The 19,360-nt window shown below is 37.5% G+C and overlaps 1 protein-coding gene across 1 annotated transcript in view; it reads right to left on the reverse strand.

Annotated features, from left to right (window-relative positions):
* SYT3 (synaptotagmin 3) overlaps positions 1 to 19,360 on the reverse strand; it is a 148,888-nt gene that overhangs the window by 73,601 nt on the left and 55,927 nt on the right. Inside the window, exon 4 of the mRNA XM_075191713.1 lies at positions 17,014 to 17,183. Within this exon, the coding sequence (XP_075047814.1) occupies positions 17,014 to 17,161 (148 nt within the window). The 5' untranslated portion in view covers positions 17,162 to 17,183. The remainder of the gene's footprint in view (positions 1 to 17,013; positions 17,184 to 19,360) is intronic.

The raw sequence follows: 19,360 nt of genomic DNA on the forward strand, positions 1-19,360 counted from the left end.
CTCGCAGGGATCAAGGATATCTACCCGAAATTCAGGATCACACAGGATGTCATATGCCTAATTGCAATGTATAGTTATGAACACACAATCCAGTTTTCTGAAAATCAGCTATAAAACCTCCTCATCTATCTCTGCTATAATTATTTAGGCCCTGTTTAAATTAGAACTTGGTGCGGATGGTTCTGTGGTTGGAAGATGCTTATGTGATCATTCCGCAGCCTCTGAAAGCTGTCAGACTTCCTATAGTTTGCTGACATTACAGAATGTTTCTCAGGAACACAAAGAGCATGCCTTTGCCAGTACGTAAGATGTTTATTCTCTCATTAACACTCATAAATATTACACCTGCCAATAACATGATTAACTTCATGCAGGGATGTAAATCAGTGAATTTATCAGACTATGGGGTGATTTATTAACAGGCAGTTGTTTTTGCCAGCGAATGACTTGGTTTCACTTTGCCCAATATATTTATGGTGTTACTGCCTGCGATATCTCTCATGCAAAAGCCTAATTACCAAATTTTGCAGAAGTACTTGTACCAATATGATACCTGTTTTGGTAACACCGTGTGAGGAAGCAATCCTAGAATAAAATATTTTGATTGCACTAATGTATAAAGTTAAACACAAAACATTGCATTACATATGTTATATATTAAATATAATGTTTTTATGTGTGTGTATGTTTTTGTTATACTTTGATTACTGTTTTTTGAGGGGTTTGTATGTTTTTGTTATACTTTGATTACTGTTTTTTGGGGGGGTTTATATGTTTTTGTTATACTTTGGTTACTGTTTTTGGGGGGGTTTGTAAGTCTTTTTTCACTAGTGGGATTGAAACCCCAATCCAGGCTTTCAGTTCCATTATACATGCGTGAGGTGTTAAGTTGGCTCCTGCATGAGCACAACGATGGAGTTTGGCCCGGTGAATCAGTAATTAGCTCTTTTCCCTCTAGGCCAATATCGCTGAGACAGCTGAGTCATGCTCAACCGATTCAGTGATATTTATGTGAAATGCAGTGATTAATGCCGATAAAAACTTACAGTTATCGCAGTGAAAAGTCCATTTTTAATAAATAGGCCCTAAATGTCTAACACCATACTTCTAAGGTGCACATTCCCTGGATGAGTCAGGGGTGTAATGTACTTGCCTAACAGATTTGGTCAATCTCTCTAAAAGTTATATTAAAAAATACAAAGTGAACCAGTGCATCATCCTGTTGTATAACTGCATGTGAGAGTTATGGAACAAATTACTTTTTTTTCTGCATACGAAGGAACTGTTACATCATTATTATGTCTCATTTAAACACAGATGTTGATGCAGTGGTCATAAAACATTTCACACCAGGAAATAACTACTACTCTTGCAGGTACTGTACATATGTCTTTTGTTATTTATACCTGCTGCATTTGTTAGATTAGCACTACTTGGGTTTGAGACAACTGGAAGCAGCCAGGATATAATAGCAATATGGTTCATAATAACGACTGTAGCTGTTGGTGGGGATAGTACATGTAGCTACTGTAATGCAGCAGCGTTTCTTAGACACAAATACTAGAGCAATCATTGGTGACCGGCATTTCTGTGCAGCTAGCGGTGGTGCAGCACGGTTGAAACGAGGAGAGAACGCAGATGACGGATATATGAACCTTGACCCAGTCACATTCCCCGCTCATGCATTCAGCACAGCGCAAGGCTTGGATATCCTCAAGGCCATCTAGGCCAGTGTCTGTGGCAAGACACTAGTTCCATAATTAGAAGGTGTTTAATCATTGCAGTTGATCTGGCTTCAGTGTATCTAGAGTAGCTACAAAAAAGGTTCCCTGCCTTTGGCAAATTTCCTATTATTATTTTTAAATCATGGAAACAAAATGGATTTAATTATGAATTGTTACTGCTGAACACAAAACTGTTTTTAACATCAAATGAAATAACTCTATGGATGAATCTTAATAGAATACAAACACAAAACAAACAATTTATTATAGAAGCATTTACCCAATATGCTAAGATACACTTTAATAAGCCTTGCAGTAATGGACTGTCATAGGTCACATTTCATTGTCTGGGGTCCACATGTGAACAATTAAAATGTTCTAAATGATTTAAAAATGCATCCACAGTTGATTAGTGTGTCTACAAATGGCAACTTCATCATGAAGATCAAAGAACAGCCAAAACAAAGCCAAGAAAAGGTTATTGAAAAGCAATTAAGGGAAGGATATAAGAAGATTTCAAATAATTTCATATCCCTCAGACCACTGTCAATTCAATCACAAAGAAAAGGTGAGAAAATGGCCAAACTAAATTTGCCTATTATAGGCCACTAAGTAAAATAGAATCGGTGCAAGAAGAGCACGTGATAGAGAAACCAACAATGGGTCCGCAACAGCAATAACAGAGTTACAGTTTTTCATGGCAGAGATGAGTGAAACTGTCCTTGGAACAACAACAAATTGGGTACTTCACAAATGTACAACTTAAGTTTTCCAGACATCATATGGGAGTCCCTCATCTTTAGTGGACCAAGATTCTGAGGTATAATGAGAACAAGTCTCCTACCTCCCAACATGTGTGTTTCCGAACGCTGGAAAGGGTGCGTGCTCATGTCATTAAAGGGGTGTGGTCAGAGGGCTGCCCATTACATACCTCCCTTCCCCCAACATATCCACCCACGGGACAGAGCCCTAAAATCGGAACAGTTGGGAGGTAAGTAGTCAGAACATGTTGACCTCTACAGTAGGCTTGGTTCAAATCTAGAGCTTCATATCCTCCCATGAATACTATCCATACTGTAAAAGGTGGTGGTGGGTGCAAAATATTGATGGGGTTTCTTCTCCACTTCTGGGACTGGGAAAACTTAAAACAGCAAGATAGTGATAGATCTTGGAAGAAAACTTTCTGCCTTCAGCAAGAGACCTAGGATTTGGAAAACGGCAACTGAGGCTCCTATAGGGAGTCGCTGTAAACGCAGCATGTTGTGCGATTCACGTCTAAGGGACTGATGTAGAGCTGGACACAAGTCCAACTGATCAGCGCAAAAAAGCACTTTTGGCCAAGGATCCGTCTCAGTTTGCACCCCAACTGAGACGGATCTCCCACTTGCACCTCTCTCACTTGAGTGTATCATGCACACCGGCCCATAAGACAGATTAAGAGGTTTGTTTGTGCAAATCCTGTGTAAATTACAGAATGCAGTTTGCACTTATGATTTCAGTTTATATTAATTCAAACTCTACATCAGGCCCTAAGTGTTAAAGGTGTGTCAGGCCATTTATCCTGTAGGCAATGATAATTGGAGGGGAGATACTTCAGATTCTCTATATAGGTAACACCCTTTGAAAATCCGGTCTCTTTTGCTTCCTTCCTGTTTAAGCTGAAATTGTGAGGATAATGAATCTATGTTACTAAAATGTTCTCCTCCTATACAGAGGAGGCACACTTGCCAGGTGGTTTTGTTTCAAAATATTGCCTTATTGTCATAGCAGCTGTCCATCAAGCCTATTTAAGGCACATTTGGGTGTGGCTCACAAGCCAGCCCTTGCTAGATGTAAACCCCTATACCTGGTAGGCGAGTGCATCTGATTTTAACTGCATTTTAATGGTGTTTAAAGCATATAGGTCAGTGTACGACCTGCATATAATGAGATGCAGGCTTAAATGTTTTGATCAAAATATGAACTAATACCTTATGTTTTCATTTTTCTAGATACACACACAGATATGCAGTGTAAATTATAAGCGCTGACAACTGTCTTTTTGTTTTGTATACATATATGGGCATTTATATTGTCAAGCAGCTGGTACCATATATAATATAGGATATACCAAGCATGGGCTTGCTTTTTCTCTACACTTGTCAGGAAAGCATTGTGATCTACTAATACAAGGCGCTTTGGTTAATTATCCACAGGTCACTTCTCCCTTCTAGGTACATTGGCTTGTGGTCCTTTGTGTGTTGGACCCCTTGACCTGTTTGTGTGGGCACATCACAGAGGGGTCATGTTTTTCTCTGACACCAAGTTAGGTGTTGAACATTCACAGTTAAGGAATGTTATCCTTGTTTATTTGGGGATTCCTGGACAGTTGACCATCCAATCGTTTTGGTTTTGTTTAGTATTAGTCTGATTTCGCTGAACTCGCATTTTGCTTTCCCCTTTTTCAGTTATAATTATAATTAAACTGTGACCTTATTTTGCCAGACTTAAAACTGTATCTGTGTCTTATTTTCAAGTTTAAAGTTATAAGTTTGATGTGGGTATAGGAGGTTTACTGTGCAGAAGAGAAGAGCATCAACATTACGGGTTAAGATTTATATTCCACCAGGACAATGACCCAATCATACAGCAAAAGACACATTGGAGTGGCTTAAAGATTAATGCCCTTGTGTGACCAATTGAAACCACAGACCTCAATGTTATCAAGAATTGTGGAATGATTTGAAAATAGCTGTTTCCCAACAATCCCTATCCAACCTGATGAAAACATTACAAAGTAGAATGTCTACCAGATGTGCAAGTCTGGTAGACCCTTAACCAAACAGACTCACAGCTGTAATTGTAGGTAAAGTGTTTCTACCAGTTATTTAAACAAGGAGGGGTGAATTCTTATGTAAATAATTATTTTTCTGTTTTTTTTATTTGTAATTAAGAAAAAGCTTTGGAGTTTGTTTTTATTGGACAACGCAGAGTATTTTGTGTTGCACAACCGTAACATTCCAGAATTCTGATGTAGGTCTGGTCCCCAGAGACTGTGTGACAGATTAGCACAGGTACGTGTCTGACAGTCTCCGATATCAGCAGCAGAAGGGTATCATTTACTAAACTTGTTATAGGGAACTATGGCAAATGTATTCAGTGAATAAAATGGCCCTGTTTCTTTCACAGGAGGTTTCCCCAGTTTTGTACAAGGGGATTTAAAAACGTGGCCTCACAAGGTATACTTCACATAAAAGGGATTATCAATACAAATCAAGGGATTATTGATGCAAACCAAGGGATTATCAGTGCTTCAATAACATGTAACTCTATTTATCTTTCAGAAACCGAGCCATGATCTGACCAGTTTATCCTGCAGGAACAGTATTTAAGTTACGTCTATTGCTATGAATTAACATTGTTTTATTCAATAGTACTTTAAGGGATATTAAAACTCTATAAATTATATTAGTATGAGTTGTTTTCTAGGAAAAAAAACTGTGATAAGGGTTATATTGGCAAAGTAGACAAAGGCCAAAGAGTTTATAATAGCTTTATGTTTTTATAGTCATTACCAACCACCCATTTTCGAGGTAATTATAATAAAAAGGCCGATGTTCAATAGTGGGGTATAAGCATACGGGGTGCCACCTTGACAATTTAGGGCATATTTACACACTATGCCTATGGCAATACCAACTGTGAATACATGCTGGATTGTAACTTTTTCTCCCATACAAAACTCATAACAGCAGCTTACTGTCATCATCATTCTATGTTTTGTATGGTAATGTCTCTTCCTTTGTTTGCTTTATTCCTCAATGATCCCTATCGCTCCAGCCCCATCTTTACTTTTTCAGCTGCTCGACATCATGCCAGTTAGATCCTCTCCCTTACCAGGAGTACAAGGTTTTGGTATACACATTGATAAATGCACAGTATATTTCTAAGTATAAGAAATGTACCATATATGTAGACTTAAAAAAACAACAACATGGATAAACTAACAAAGCAAGTTTGCATGTCTTACTAGCGGTTGAGCGGGTGGTCTCCAACACGCCAAAGACATACTGCTAGGTTAATTGGCTTCTGATGAAATTAACCCTATTCTGTATTTCTGTGTGGTAGGCATTATAGACTGCCATCAGTCCACTGGGGCAGGGACTGGTGGAAATGATTAAATATTCTCTATAAAGCACTGTGTAATATGTAGGTATGTACTTTATAAATAACTGTTAATAAATAATACTTCGTTTTTTTAAAATTGTTGTTAGCAATAATTTATGCCTAAGTAAATAGGTATAGGACAACATATCAGAACATCTCAGCAATGTGAATATTTTTTATTTTATAAACTCTTAGAAGAGCTTGGATTCTAATTTTGGCTTGTACGTTCTTGTTAATAGTTAATACTAGTAGTAGTACTGTGCATCAAATGCGAATTATACCCGTCATCTATCATTAATTCACTTTGTGTATTTATCTTTTAATCTTTCTACCTTATTGCCATTGAAGATACTATATGGGCTCTTTACCTTATATAAATCTTCATTGCCTAATCTACTTTTTTGTTCACTCTACTAGCTTTCATATTTAAAGGGTATAACAGAACTATTTCTGAAATAGTTAATAAAAAAAGCATGAAAACACTTGTAATAAAATAGTATTAAAAATGAATTGAAGATCTTCATTCACAAATTAACCTAAGCTGAACTCTAGTGACTTTGTGCAGTGTTAAAGTGATCCACTTTAACTTTTTAACTTTCGCTCCCTCCTCCCCACTGGGGGTCTACCTGTCTTCCGCGCCCTCCTTTTTGGGCCCCGTCGTTTGCGGATCCTCCCTTCCCCTTCCCCGCCCTCTCTAGCTGTGCATTGAGCTTACTGAGCTACTGTGCTTACTGTTTACTGTACTGTGCTGTCTCCCATTGTATTGTAATTTGTTTGTCCCTGTACGGCGCTGCGGACACCTTGTGGCGCCTTATAAATAAAAATTAATAATAATAATAATAATAATAATAATAATAATCCACCGGGATACCAGGAAAATCCCAATAGGAGCCACTGCCATAGGACCTTGCCCTGTATCCTACAACCCAACTTCTCCAACCCTCCTCTTCTGCTTTGATTTGAACCTAGTCAGCTGAGCCTAAGCAATCAATGGTCCATGTGGCAAACACAGGTATAACAGAGTGGGGGATGCAGCTAGAGAGTGGCCTGATTAAGGACTAGTTGCACCCTTCACAGGCCCCAACCATTTGTTGACCATGCCACCTCAGAGAGCACACTACTTTGTGGGACCATAATACTCTACAATTGCTTTCTCCCTAGTGTACTGACTTATAGATAGATATAAAGAACATATAGAATTCATTGCAGTGAAAAAAAGAAAATATGATGTATAGTCATACAAATATATATCTTATCAAGTCAATCTTATTTGAGGCTCTAGGATTGTCACGAAATATGTGAAGCTTGATAAGTAGACATTAGTCTTACTAACCTTTACCAAAAGTCTATTAGAAACACAATACCATCCCATTGATTGATATTTTTTCTCCTAGGGAATAAATGTTCTCCTCTGTATTTATCTTTAAAATGTACTTTAGAAACAGGTCAATCTGGACACGTAAAGAAAGACATTTAGCAAATTGTGTACTTGAAGATAGAAGATTGTCTTCACAAGCTCAGTCCAGTATTCCCTATCGTGTAAATCAACAATAACGTAGGCTGCACAATTTAGATGAATAGGTGTATTTTAGAAATATGGTTTATGTCCATTCTCTATAGCAAACGTGTAGGGTCACTTTATTATTCCTATTTATCTTTGATCTTGCCTATCACCAAGTCCTTCTAGACTAAAGTATAAAAGGATTATTTTACCCAAAAATGTATACAATCGGAGTAAAATATCACACAGTTTATTTATCCGGGGTTCAACATTCAAGAGGCCGGATGTCCGATGTGAACACAATTAAAGTAAGTAAACTATGGAGCTACTCCATCCAAAACTGGATTTGGTGGTGAGGTCACAATCAGGGTGTGGATACAAAAGAACATTTTAACTTAAATAAAAGTAAAACAGTCAATTAAAGAAATGATAGTGGTTAGGGGCCCTCTTTATCACTACCTACCAAGACTGTAATAATTATATTTATCAGCATTATTTAACAATATTTCATTCTAGGGTCACCTGAGTGTCGAAGTCAGCAAATTGGATAAAGTCATTTCAATTAATATCGAGCAAACTTGGTTGTCTTTGTCTGAAAATATACATAGAGCACGCTACGGCGTGGAAGGGCGTGTCCAGCCGCAACACGTGGCAATAACAGTTTTCACACTTTTGTATATATTCGCAGAAACACACACATTTGTGAATAGTACACATTAATTGTAGTTGCAACACATAGTTATTTATGTCGAAATATAGTAGTGTTTATGTGTAATATTATAATTTATATGCATATTAGTAATACATATGGTACAGGTTAAAGGAAATGTGTCATGTCTGGTATCATATTAATCCCCTTTACATCAGCAGCTGTCCGCTTCATTCGGCGAAGCGATTGCACATTGCATACTCTAGTTATTGATGCTAGGGAATAAACCTTTAATATGATGCTGACTATAAAATGCTAATGGACTAGTTGAATCTGGAGTCTTGGCGGGAAGAACGAAGCACATCCCCTGGAGAGATGACCACCACCTTTGGATTCTTTAGTTTGAACTAGCCTATGATCTGCAGCACTCTGGACCTTCCTGAAGCCTGGACCAATAGAAGCAAGCCACATCATCTGCATTGTTTTACTGTATTTCTGTTTGCATATAAGCAGTAGCTTTTCATCTAGTGTTCAGTCATCTTGACCACAGACTTCAGACCTGAATGACTGTTCACTGGATCCAGAGCGCCTGCGATAAGTAACGGCTGTACTTATTATTATTTAGCTTGAATTATTCTGCTACTTTTTGAGAATAAATATTTGTGCGTTGGAAACACAAATCGTGATTCGACAATCGCTATTGGATAGCGACAAAACGTGCGTAACATGAGCTATATTCAGACTGAGAGTTATTGCCCTGGCTGCCACAGTTATTGAAAAAAAAGTAAACATGTAAAGTGCTTTGAGTCCTATAGGTAGGAATGCACTAAATAAACAAATATATAATAGTAGTTATTATTAGTAGTAGTAGTAGTAGTAGTATCATTAATCTTATTTTTTTTTTTTTATATAACTATTATCATTTTTATTATTATTAAAAATTATAATTATTATTATTATTACTTGTATCTCTTTTTTTTATTTTTATAAAGCTCCTGTCCCACAGTTAATTTTATATAAGTTATATGTTATAGAGATCTGCATTAACAAATAAATATTTAATTAATATTTTTATTTTTCAGCGGTAAACCCCATCCTAATGAACAATCACCTCCGCGATATTTGATAAATATGTCTGTCTCAGGCTTAGCGCTGCTTATCGCTGGCCGTGACCCCGAATCGGTGGATAGATTTGCCTTTTGGAAAATGCCGAAGGCTTGCGAGCTTGAACGAAGCGCTAGAGCAAGTTGCAGTTCTCCAGCTGATGTGGAACTACAAGTCCCAGCACTTTGCCGTCTTCAGCAATGGAGTATAAAATGCAGAGCGGGCTGCCTCCCATTACCTGTCTGTGTTTCTGTGATTATTTTATTATTTGTGCCACTCACCTACTGTCAGCAGCTCTTTGACTTTGTACCTGGTAAATAATTCAGCATCTTCAGACAGTAACTTTTCTGCACTCTATTTGTAACAAACAGGTTACATGCACGCTCTATTGATTTCTCTTCTCGGGCCGCTCGTCTCTACCTTCTGCCAGATTCTACAACTACAATCTCTGTGCAAATGTCATCAGTTTCAGAGAAATACACCACGGCACACAGAGGATCTGCGGGCGCTTGTTCTAAGGTCAAAGGCCTCTGCTAACCAAATGTTGCCAGACACATCTTTGCAGAATGAAGAAGGAACTGTAGATTTAACTGAGGTTTGGATTCAGTCTGAACAGTTGCTTAATATTTTCAATACAATTTAGGAGTTATAATGGGGGTAATTGATAACCCACCAAAAAAAATGCTTTGTAGTTTTAGGGGGAATATGAGGAAGATTTCCTTCCCGAAAAGGGTAGTGGATAGATGGATTAACTTCCTAATCGTCAAAAAGGAGGTCAAAGGGCCTGAGTCATTAAAGCATGAATACTGAGCGCATCGTGTGTTTGTTTTAAATCGCTCATAAATCCGCTCTGCGTACACCTGAAGTCAACAAGGAACGGATCTAAAAATACGTGTGGTGATGACTACAGATGTAGGTGCACTTTGCTGTACTAGACCAGACACTGCAGAATATGTGCAACATCTATATGGAATATAAAATCTCCAAAGAACGCACAGAAAAAAAATATATATTCAATAAATGTTACGTGTCAATAATATGGTCATTTATGATTACACATGGAAAAAATTTTTTTTTTATGTCTACTGTACATAAACATTTTCACAGTTACTCCTGATTGCAAACACATGTTATAGCATGCAAACTAAGCCGTTATAACTAGTATTCGCGTCTTAGACTAGTCCTGTGGCTGAAACAAGAGATACGGCAGAAAATCAGGGTACTTCTGTGTCCGCCTGAGCTTGACTTGGACGTGACTGCACAGGAAGGCCCTTCCTGCAAATTGCCTGCGCATCCACCCATTCCCCACCCCGTTCACTCCCCTAAATTGTAGGCTGTAGAAAGACTCGTTTGCGCTCAGAGGCGACTCGGACGTGGCTGAATTGTGTTGCTTATTACCCGGTTCTCATCATGCGCAGAGTAATTTTGCAGACAAAATCGGCAGATATGTTCATTAATGACACAGGCCCAAAGAGCGCAGTACTGTATATTATTTTAGGAAATAAAAATTAAAAGTTCAAATGAAACAAGTGACAGGCTGAAATGTGATAATACTTTAGGTTATTTATTTATTTTTTACTTTTGCAGAGAAATGCATTAAATTCACGGACCGAAATCCATAATATATTATGCAAAGTGTCTTCTCAAATGGAAATCAATACACAGAATGGGGATGTACACCCTGATATTCATTGTGTGGATAAACAAGCACAATTATGCATGAGAAAATACAGTCATGGTCACTTACAAAATGCCCTTGAAGTGCACCACAGAATTCCTTGGCTTTGCCCCACTGCATCTCAAAGGTTAACCCAGCAGCTATCAAGGTACAAGTACTTACTCATAATATTGAATCTGGTGCTTTACTTACTTACTACATACCATTTGCCTAATCCACAGGATCTTTGTAGCCTCCAAAGGTACCACAGTTTAGTCCTGTATACTTCCTACACTGTTTAGAACAGCTGTGGTATAGCTCTCCCCAGTGCTTATAAATGGTTCATAATTTTTATGGGGATCAACAAGAACTCTGCCTCTTTAATGCAGGAAAAGGAAAAATAAACCAAACGTTAGTCAGGGACTAGACTTCAGGGACCTGGAGGATCAAGAAATAGAACATCACAGGTAAGACACCAGGGGTTAAATGTATCAAGCTGAGAGTTTTCCGGCGGGTTTGAAAAACCAATCAGATTCTAGCTATCATTTTTTAGTACATTCTACAAAATGACAGCTAGAATCTGATTGGTTGCTATAGGCAACAACTCCACTTTTAAAACCAGCCGGAACACTCTCAGCTTGATACATTTACTCCCAGATTTCATTTTAACATATCAAATTCCAACGCGTAGCATATAGTTGACATAGTTCTTTTCACAATCCTCTTTCCCATGCTCCAATAGTACAATTTTACTACTGCCTACATATTTCAGACAGGCAATGGTTTCTTTCAAGCTCAGACCCCGAGAACTTCCCACTAGTGGGAAAGTTTATGGAGGGGGAGGGGGAGGTATTAACAATGTCATTTGGTGTTTGAATTAGTCCCACTTTGGTAGGAGAAAACAAAGCAGCGTTGGATAATTTATTTGGACCTGCCAGATCTGGGGACTTCTTTATATGTAAATAAACTTCTTTAAAAAAATAAAGTAAAGTTGTGAGTAGAGTTATCCTTTAAGAATGCAAGCAAGCTGGCACCATGTGCTTATTTTGATACATCATCATCATCATTTATTTATATAGCGCCAACATATTTCGTAGCGCTTTACAATTGGGGACAAACACAGTAAACTAATAAACAAACTGGGTAAAACAGACAAAGGGGTGAGAAGGCCCTGCTCGCAAGCTTACAATCTATGGGACAATGGGAGGTTAAATCTACATTTTGCATTTCGGTCCAGCCAGACTGCAAAGGTAAAATTGATTCATAAGCTAAATGATCCCGTCACACAAGAATGTTGGTCAAGGGGTAGTTGTCTTGTGTGAAATTGTGTAACGGGTGGTAATAGAGTAATTTAGTGAGGTTAAGAGGGTGGTTGAGGAATATTATAAGCTTGTCTGAAGAGGTGGGTTTTCAGAGAATGCTTGAAAGTTTGTGGACATGACTCATTTGACAGATAGTCAAATGAGTCATGATATTTGCACACAATATTCTATTGGCTTTGTACCTATTTATCGGAAAATAAAAAGCATATTTTCAAGTTCGTAATGTTTTTCGCTTTAGTGCGCAGAACTTGAAACAATAATTATGAAATAAAATGAATGAATATAAATTATGGCTTTGACACAGTTTTGGTTTTAAAATCAGTTACAATTGAAGTGATAAACATAGTTGTTAGATGTTATATTAACTTTATGGAGTTGATTTAATATTCATTATGGGCACTCAGGAGGAGTTAGCAAGATAAGGTTTTCTGAATTAGAGCCGGTTTTGCTTTCCCTGATAATAACAAGTGTTATGATCCACCCTCTGATCTCAAGAGCAGTTCTCACTTAATCTTCATTTACTAGGTTGTTCTATTTTGTGCCACTGGGACATTGCTTGAGAACAGAAGAACAGAGTTGACTGATATGTACTGCAACTCGGCAAACTAATTTAGGTTGATATTGGGAAATCACAGGCTGTACAGGAAAGAGTGACAGAACAGCCATTCCCTTAGAAAACAGGAACAAAACCTGCTCAATTATTACATAAACAGTAGGATCTGGATGTCCCAAAATTCTGATAATTACTCATATTTACATTGAATGGCAAAGGTGGTGCTTTAACCGTGAGCAGCACAGTGGCTCACTGGTTAGCACTTCTGCCTCACAGCACTGGGGTTTTGAGTTTGATTCCTGACCATGGCCTTATCTGTGTGGAGTTTGTATGTTCTCCCCGTGTTTGCGTGGGTTTCCTTCGGATGCTCTGGTTTCCTCCCACACTCCAAAATCATACTGGTAGGTTGATTGGCTGCTATTAAATTGCACTTAGTCTCTCTTGGTCTGTGCGTGTGTATGTTAGGGAATTTAGATTGTAAACTTCAATGGGGCAGCGACTGATGTGAATGAGTTCTCTGCGGAGCGCTGCGGAATTAGTGGCGCTATATAAATAAATAGATGATGATTATGAAGATGTTTGCTTATGTGTTTAGATCCACTTTTTCCAACACCAAAATGGGTAGAAATAACTTATTGTAAAAATGTATCTCTACTACTGGCGCAGTACGCATTGTGTATATCACTGTAAATGCAGATTATGACACAGGATGTGGCATGTTAATTGAGTACCAGGTCTGAGTCCCTGTAGAGGGATAGTGTAACCTTAACCATCACATTCATTTGCTGAAGAAGCAGCCATGAAACCACATGTGGCCATCCTATATCAGTAAAGACTGGGGGCCTGATTCATTAAGGAAAGTAAAGCAATAAAAAATGAGTAACTTTGCGCCTGGGCAAAACCATGTTGTACTGGAGGGGGAGTTAAATTTAAAATATGGGGACAGATTTATAGTTGGGGTAGGGCATGTCCTAGATCAACTTTAGAATTTCAGTGTAAAAATAAAGCTATCAAGTATTTGTGGGCTACCTTGAAAAAACTGCAGTATTTAACTTCTGTGGCAAATAATAAACTAATATGCACCCCTTGTATGGTAACATGGTTTTGTCCACGAGAAAACTCACTTGACTTACTTTCCTTAATGACTCAGGCCCTGGTAGTTCAAATTGTCCCAATGGTAAGCCAAACCTGTGTAGACATATGCAGTTAATAGGGAATCACAGAATATGACAAATAGTATTTAAATCCCAATTTTGGACACCCCATAGTGCCCAGAGCTACACCCGAATGCCAACCATTAATATGTAATATGGCTGTGTTGAAAGCTTTGATATTTGCAAGAAAAGAGGTCTGTCCTCATGACTAAGCAGGAGAGAATTGAACTGCACATGAGCAGAAAGTTCTTATCAATTGGTCAAGTCAAATCTAGTCCTGATTGGTTGGTTCAGTGCAGTAAACCCCCTTTTCCTGATTGGCCACCCCGCACACGTCCTCCACTAGGATTGGTCCAGTATTTCAAGTTCTTATTTGAATTTATGGTTGGGCTTGACACTACGTTTGGCTTTATAGTAACATGTTTTCTTGTGTCTCTGAATAGCAGACTTCCCCCGGCTCCACGCCAATAAACAAAGTGATGTGGCAGGAGGTTTTTTTACCTCTTGAACAAGTCAGATAGCTATCTGCCACCTAAATCATAATTGTATACAATTTTCTATTTTGAACTTGTCTTGACATTTTTATCTGTGCTTCATAGTTATCAGGCTTTTCCTGCGATTAACCTCCCTAAATGCCAAGGGCGTCATATTTCTCACCACTTTCAATCTGTTGAAAGGCATAACGCAAGTAAAAAAAACTAAATAAAATAAATTAAAAAAAAAAAACAACTGGGAAAATTACCCTAATTATTAAATGAGTCAGCAGAGAAATAATAGGGCTGAAATGCTGCAAGAATATAAAATTAGACTTAGGTCAATATGTCATTTCTTGACATATTGCTGTATGTGTTGCTATTTGTGTGTGGGAAGAAATCTACTGCAAGGAGAGGACATAACACAGGGTCTCGGCAATTACATGATAACTTGCTCACATGCATGAATAAATAAACCTCAATAACCAAGTAGCAGGGTTCCATAAATTAATTTTATATTTTACTAAATCACTCCAAAATGTCACCATCTGAAGTTATAGACCTGATAAAATTACTATATCTGATTATTTTCTTTGACTTTGTACCTAAGGTTCTCAATAAGAGATTACAAAACTCAATGACCAGACGCTGTGTCTTATACATATTCATGGGTTTAATAATCAGAATAAATTGTACCCACTCAAGCGCTCCAAAGGATGGTGCCCACTCTCTATGTATGGATTCCACCAAACCGTGAAAACAGGAATATACATAAACGAAGGATAGGAAGAACGGGCATTAGCAGTCTTTGAGCAACAACGACTGGTATTGTTTGCTCTCCCTCGTTTATGTAGATTCATGAATTTATTTGTTAGTAAGATGCAATTTATTATGAACTTGATCTGTGTTAATGTTGTGTATTTAACAGTGCTAGAGGACCATTTGTGCTATAGGATTTATGAATAAAATAGAAATATACATAATAATAACCATAAAAGAGTAAGATTTTTTGTATTTGTTGAGGACCAATTCCACCAAATTTCGTTTTGGGGGCAAGTTGATAAGTTAGGTTATACTACAGATGTTATTTACCTAAGGTCCAGCTTTCCCCCAGATCTAATGGCCCACTAATGCCTTCAATGGTCTAAAGATGCAGTCCTTCCTCTTACTACAATTTGTCTGTTTCAAACACTCAACATCTTCTCTGTGAATGGGAAATCCGCAGGAGATAAACATTGACCACACCACCGTTTGTTTAAAAGAAGGCCGCTAACGAGAACTATTCTGCTAGGACTGTTGAGGGACTGGGGCCTTACCAATCTGTGTGGAAAGCTGGACCTCGGGTAAGTAGCATTCTATATTATAACGTATTGAACTTCACCAAAAGCTAAACTTTCAGATATGGGTGGAATTATCCTTAAAGGATGTGAAGAAAAAGAAGGAGATTAATGAAGAGAGAAATTAGAGGAAGACTGGGAAGGAGAAACAACTTTGTAAGTTAGAGTTTGGATAATTATTGTAGCATAACGGACAACAAAGCCTCAAATTTCCTTTATTTCGCATATCCATCATGTAGGAAAAGCACAATGTTAATTCTTGCCCTGACTTTCCACAGCAGATCTATGAAAAAGTACAGGATAAACATATTTTTCCCCATCGCAAACAATTGGACCACTTGCAGCTTTTAAAATAGTAACATAGTAACATAGTTGATGAGGTTGAAAAAAGACACCAGTCCATCAAGTTCAACCTATTTTGGATCTCCTGTGAGCCTGCACTTATATTTGAAATTGATCCAGAGTAACCTTCCTTGGCAGTGAATTCCATATCTTGACTGCCCTTACTGTAAAGAACCTCTTCCTCTGCTGGTTGAGAAATTTCCTCTCCTCTAACTTTAGGGGGTGACCGCGTGTCTTGTGTATAGCCCTTGGGGTAAAAAGTTCCCATGAAAGTTCTCTGTATTGACCCTTAGTGTATTTGTACATAGTAATCATATCTCCTTTTAGACGCCTCTATTCTAAAGTAAACACGCCTAAACTGGCTAATCTTTCCTCATAACTTAATGACTCCATGCCCTTTATCAATTTTGTCGCCCTTCTCTGAACCCTTTCTAGTGCCAAATTATCTTTTTTATAGAGTGGTGCCCAGAACTGTACTGCATAATCAATATGAGGTCTTACCAATGATTTATACAGTGGCAAAATTACACTGTCTTCCCTTACATCTATGCCCCTTTTTATGCATGCCAATACTTTGTTTGCCCTTGCAGCTGCTGCTTGACATTGAGCACTATTGCTAAGTCTACTGTCTACGAACACTCCCAAATCCTTTTCCATTATAGATTCTCCTAAATTAATTCCATTCAATTTATAGATTGCATTCTTGTTTTTAAACCCTAAATGCATAACCTTACATTTATCTATGTTAAACCTCATATTCCACTTGGCCGCCCAATTTTAAGCAGTGGACATGCTGAGAACTGGTATTCATTGAATAGGTCCAATTTTAATTAAATTTTTTCACCACTTACCATCCCACCCCTTAGTCGTGTGCTAATAATCAGGCAACACAAGGCATCTGCGCCATTTAATTTTCTGTCTTAGGCAGCCTAAGTGTTAGTCTTACTTTTACCACGTTGTGTTGAGTATATCTACATTGAACACAACAGAGTATAAATACAATCCGCCCAATTAAAGTAGGTAGTATTAGAAAACATAATGTAAACTTTACCTGCATCTCTTGCATAACGGGTCAGCCCCTGGTTTAGCTGTAACTCAAAAAATTCCAGACATTTTTTATCCTGTTCGTTTCTATAACACAGTTCTCTCATCAGCGTCATGGTGTTGCGACAAAAATCCTCTTCATAGTCCCCAGACATCTCGCAATACCATCTCTCAGCACTAGGGGCATAACAGACAAATAATTGAAACAACTGACCACATTGTTTCTGAAAATGTACAATACTGTCCAAAAGTTTTAGGCAGGTGTGGAGAAAAATGCTGCAAAGTAAGAACGCTTTCAAAATAGAAGTGTTAATAGTTTATTTTTATCAATTACCAAAATGCAAAGTGAATGAACAGAAGAGAATTCTAAATTATCTTTGGCGTGACCACCCTTTGCCTTCAAAACAGCATCAGTTCTTCTAGGTACACTTGCACACAGTATTTGAAGGAACTTGGCAGTGAGGTTGTTCCAAACATCTTGGAGAACTATCCACAGATCTTCTGTGGATTTAGGCTTGCTCAAAACTTTTGCACAGTATATATATATGTATATCCACAGTATTGTTTTCCTAAAAATAATGATTTTGTTAATCAATCACCCGATTCTCTGCATCTATCAGAAACTAAACCCACAACATTTGAAATTTTAATTAAAAATCTATGAAGCAATCGTGGGTTACTATTTACTTTTTCCTCTCTAACCCTCACTTTGCAGATAAGGAATTAAAAATAAAAATGAAGATAACAGGAATCTGTTTCCTTGTTGGGAACAAATCTTGTACACTATAGAAGGCTATACATTTATATCTGATTAAATGAAATTAATAGTAATGACTCTTGAGTATGGTAATGTTTTAGGTACTGTATATCACATCAGGGGGTAAATGTATGAACATGCGGGTTCTTCAACACCCGCGTGTTCAGCGTGTTCGGCGATTAAATTTCAAGCGGCGCTGCATTGTAAAGGGAAGTTTCCTTTACAATGCAGCGCCGCTTGAAATTTAATCGCCGAACACGCTGAACACGCGGGTGTTGAAGAACCCGCATGTTCATACATTTACCCCCTGGTGAGAGTATCCTCAAATTAAAAAGATTTTGATTGATTTCAAAAGAGTAATCCGCACTATGATAAATCACCATATAAATCTTCACCACTACAATGCTTTATAGAAAGCGCCAATCAAAGATTTGACAACAGCAGGTAACAAACATGGAAGAACTTGTCTTATAAGAAGATATAATGATATAATTCCTTACCATCATCTTACTACTATTAAGCCAAAAAGACAGTGAGATATTCACATATAAATAAAATCTTAAATGTATAGAGTAGTATTAAGTGTCTGACATATACAGTTTGATAATATTATGAGTAAATTTGCTAGCGTTAATTCATTTTTATCTTTATCTTGTCTTTATGGTAGTCATCAATCTTTTCAAATATTGATATTGTTTAACATGTTATTGTTGTTGTTATATATATATATATATATATATATATATATATATATATAAATATATTTAATATACTTTATTATGTAAGTTCAGAGTTGCGTCTAGTGTTTCAGAAATCCAATGAAAGTGCTTGTTTAAAGAAAATACAGAATAGTTTATATAAAAAATATATATATACATCACATTGTATATCCTATACCATGTGATGATGGATCATTCAGGTGTGAACATTGGCTCTTACTAGTGTGTTTTGCTGTTGTCAGGTAAAAACACAGAAAATAAGATATATATGACGATGGCAAACATATCTGTACAACCAGACTCCTTGTACTAAAATTTACAGACTTTTGAGCAGTGGCTAAAATGTGCATGTCTGCAAAAGGAAAAACCTCACGTCACAGTACTAAAATCTATGTGACCTTTCCACTACTCCCATTATTAATTTAAAGTTTTGCTCTTTTCCTCCGATTGACAATGTCACATCAGTTCAAACGATAGCCTGGTGCAGTAAAGGAGTGTTTACACAAATGCAGGTCATGTAGACCTTGCATCTGCTATAAGACAGGTGCAAATACTCATCACAATACAGGCCCATCTACTACTGAAGTGGATGCTGCTCTAGGTTTGTAGCGCTCTGCATAAGGGAAGAAATACAGTATTTTTCCATGCTCTTTAAGAGTAATTTACTTCCACTTTGCTATCAACTCTGCATAAGCCGCTTACTGTTAGCTTATAGTTGGCTTTACATTGCACACTCAAGGCTCCAGTCTAACTGCATACACACATACATCAACAGTGATCATATAATTGCATGTAGTTGCTCCTGATTGCAAACACATGTTCTAGCATGCAGACAGCATGCATACACAGCCGCCATCACTAGCAATCGGCACTTAGAC

This window comes from Mixophyes fleayi, chromosome 11 (assembly GCF_038048845.1).
Source record: "Mixophyes fleayi isolate aMixFle1 chromosome 11, aMixFle1.hap1, whole genome shotgun sequence".
NCBI classification, from domain to species: Eukaryota; Metazoa; Chordata; class Amphibia; order Anura; family Limnodynastidae; genus Mixophyes; species Mixophyes fleayi.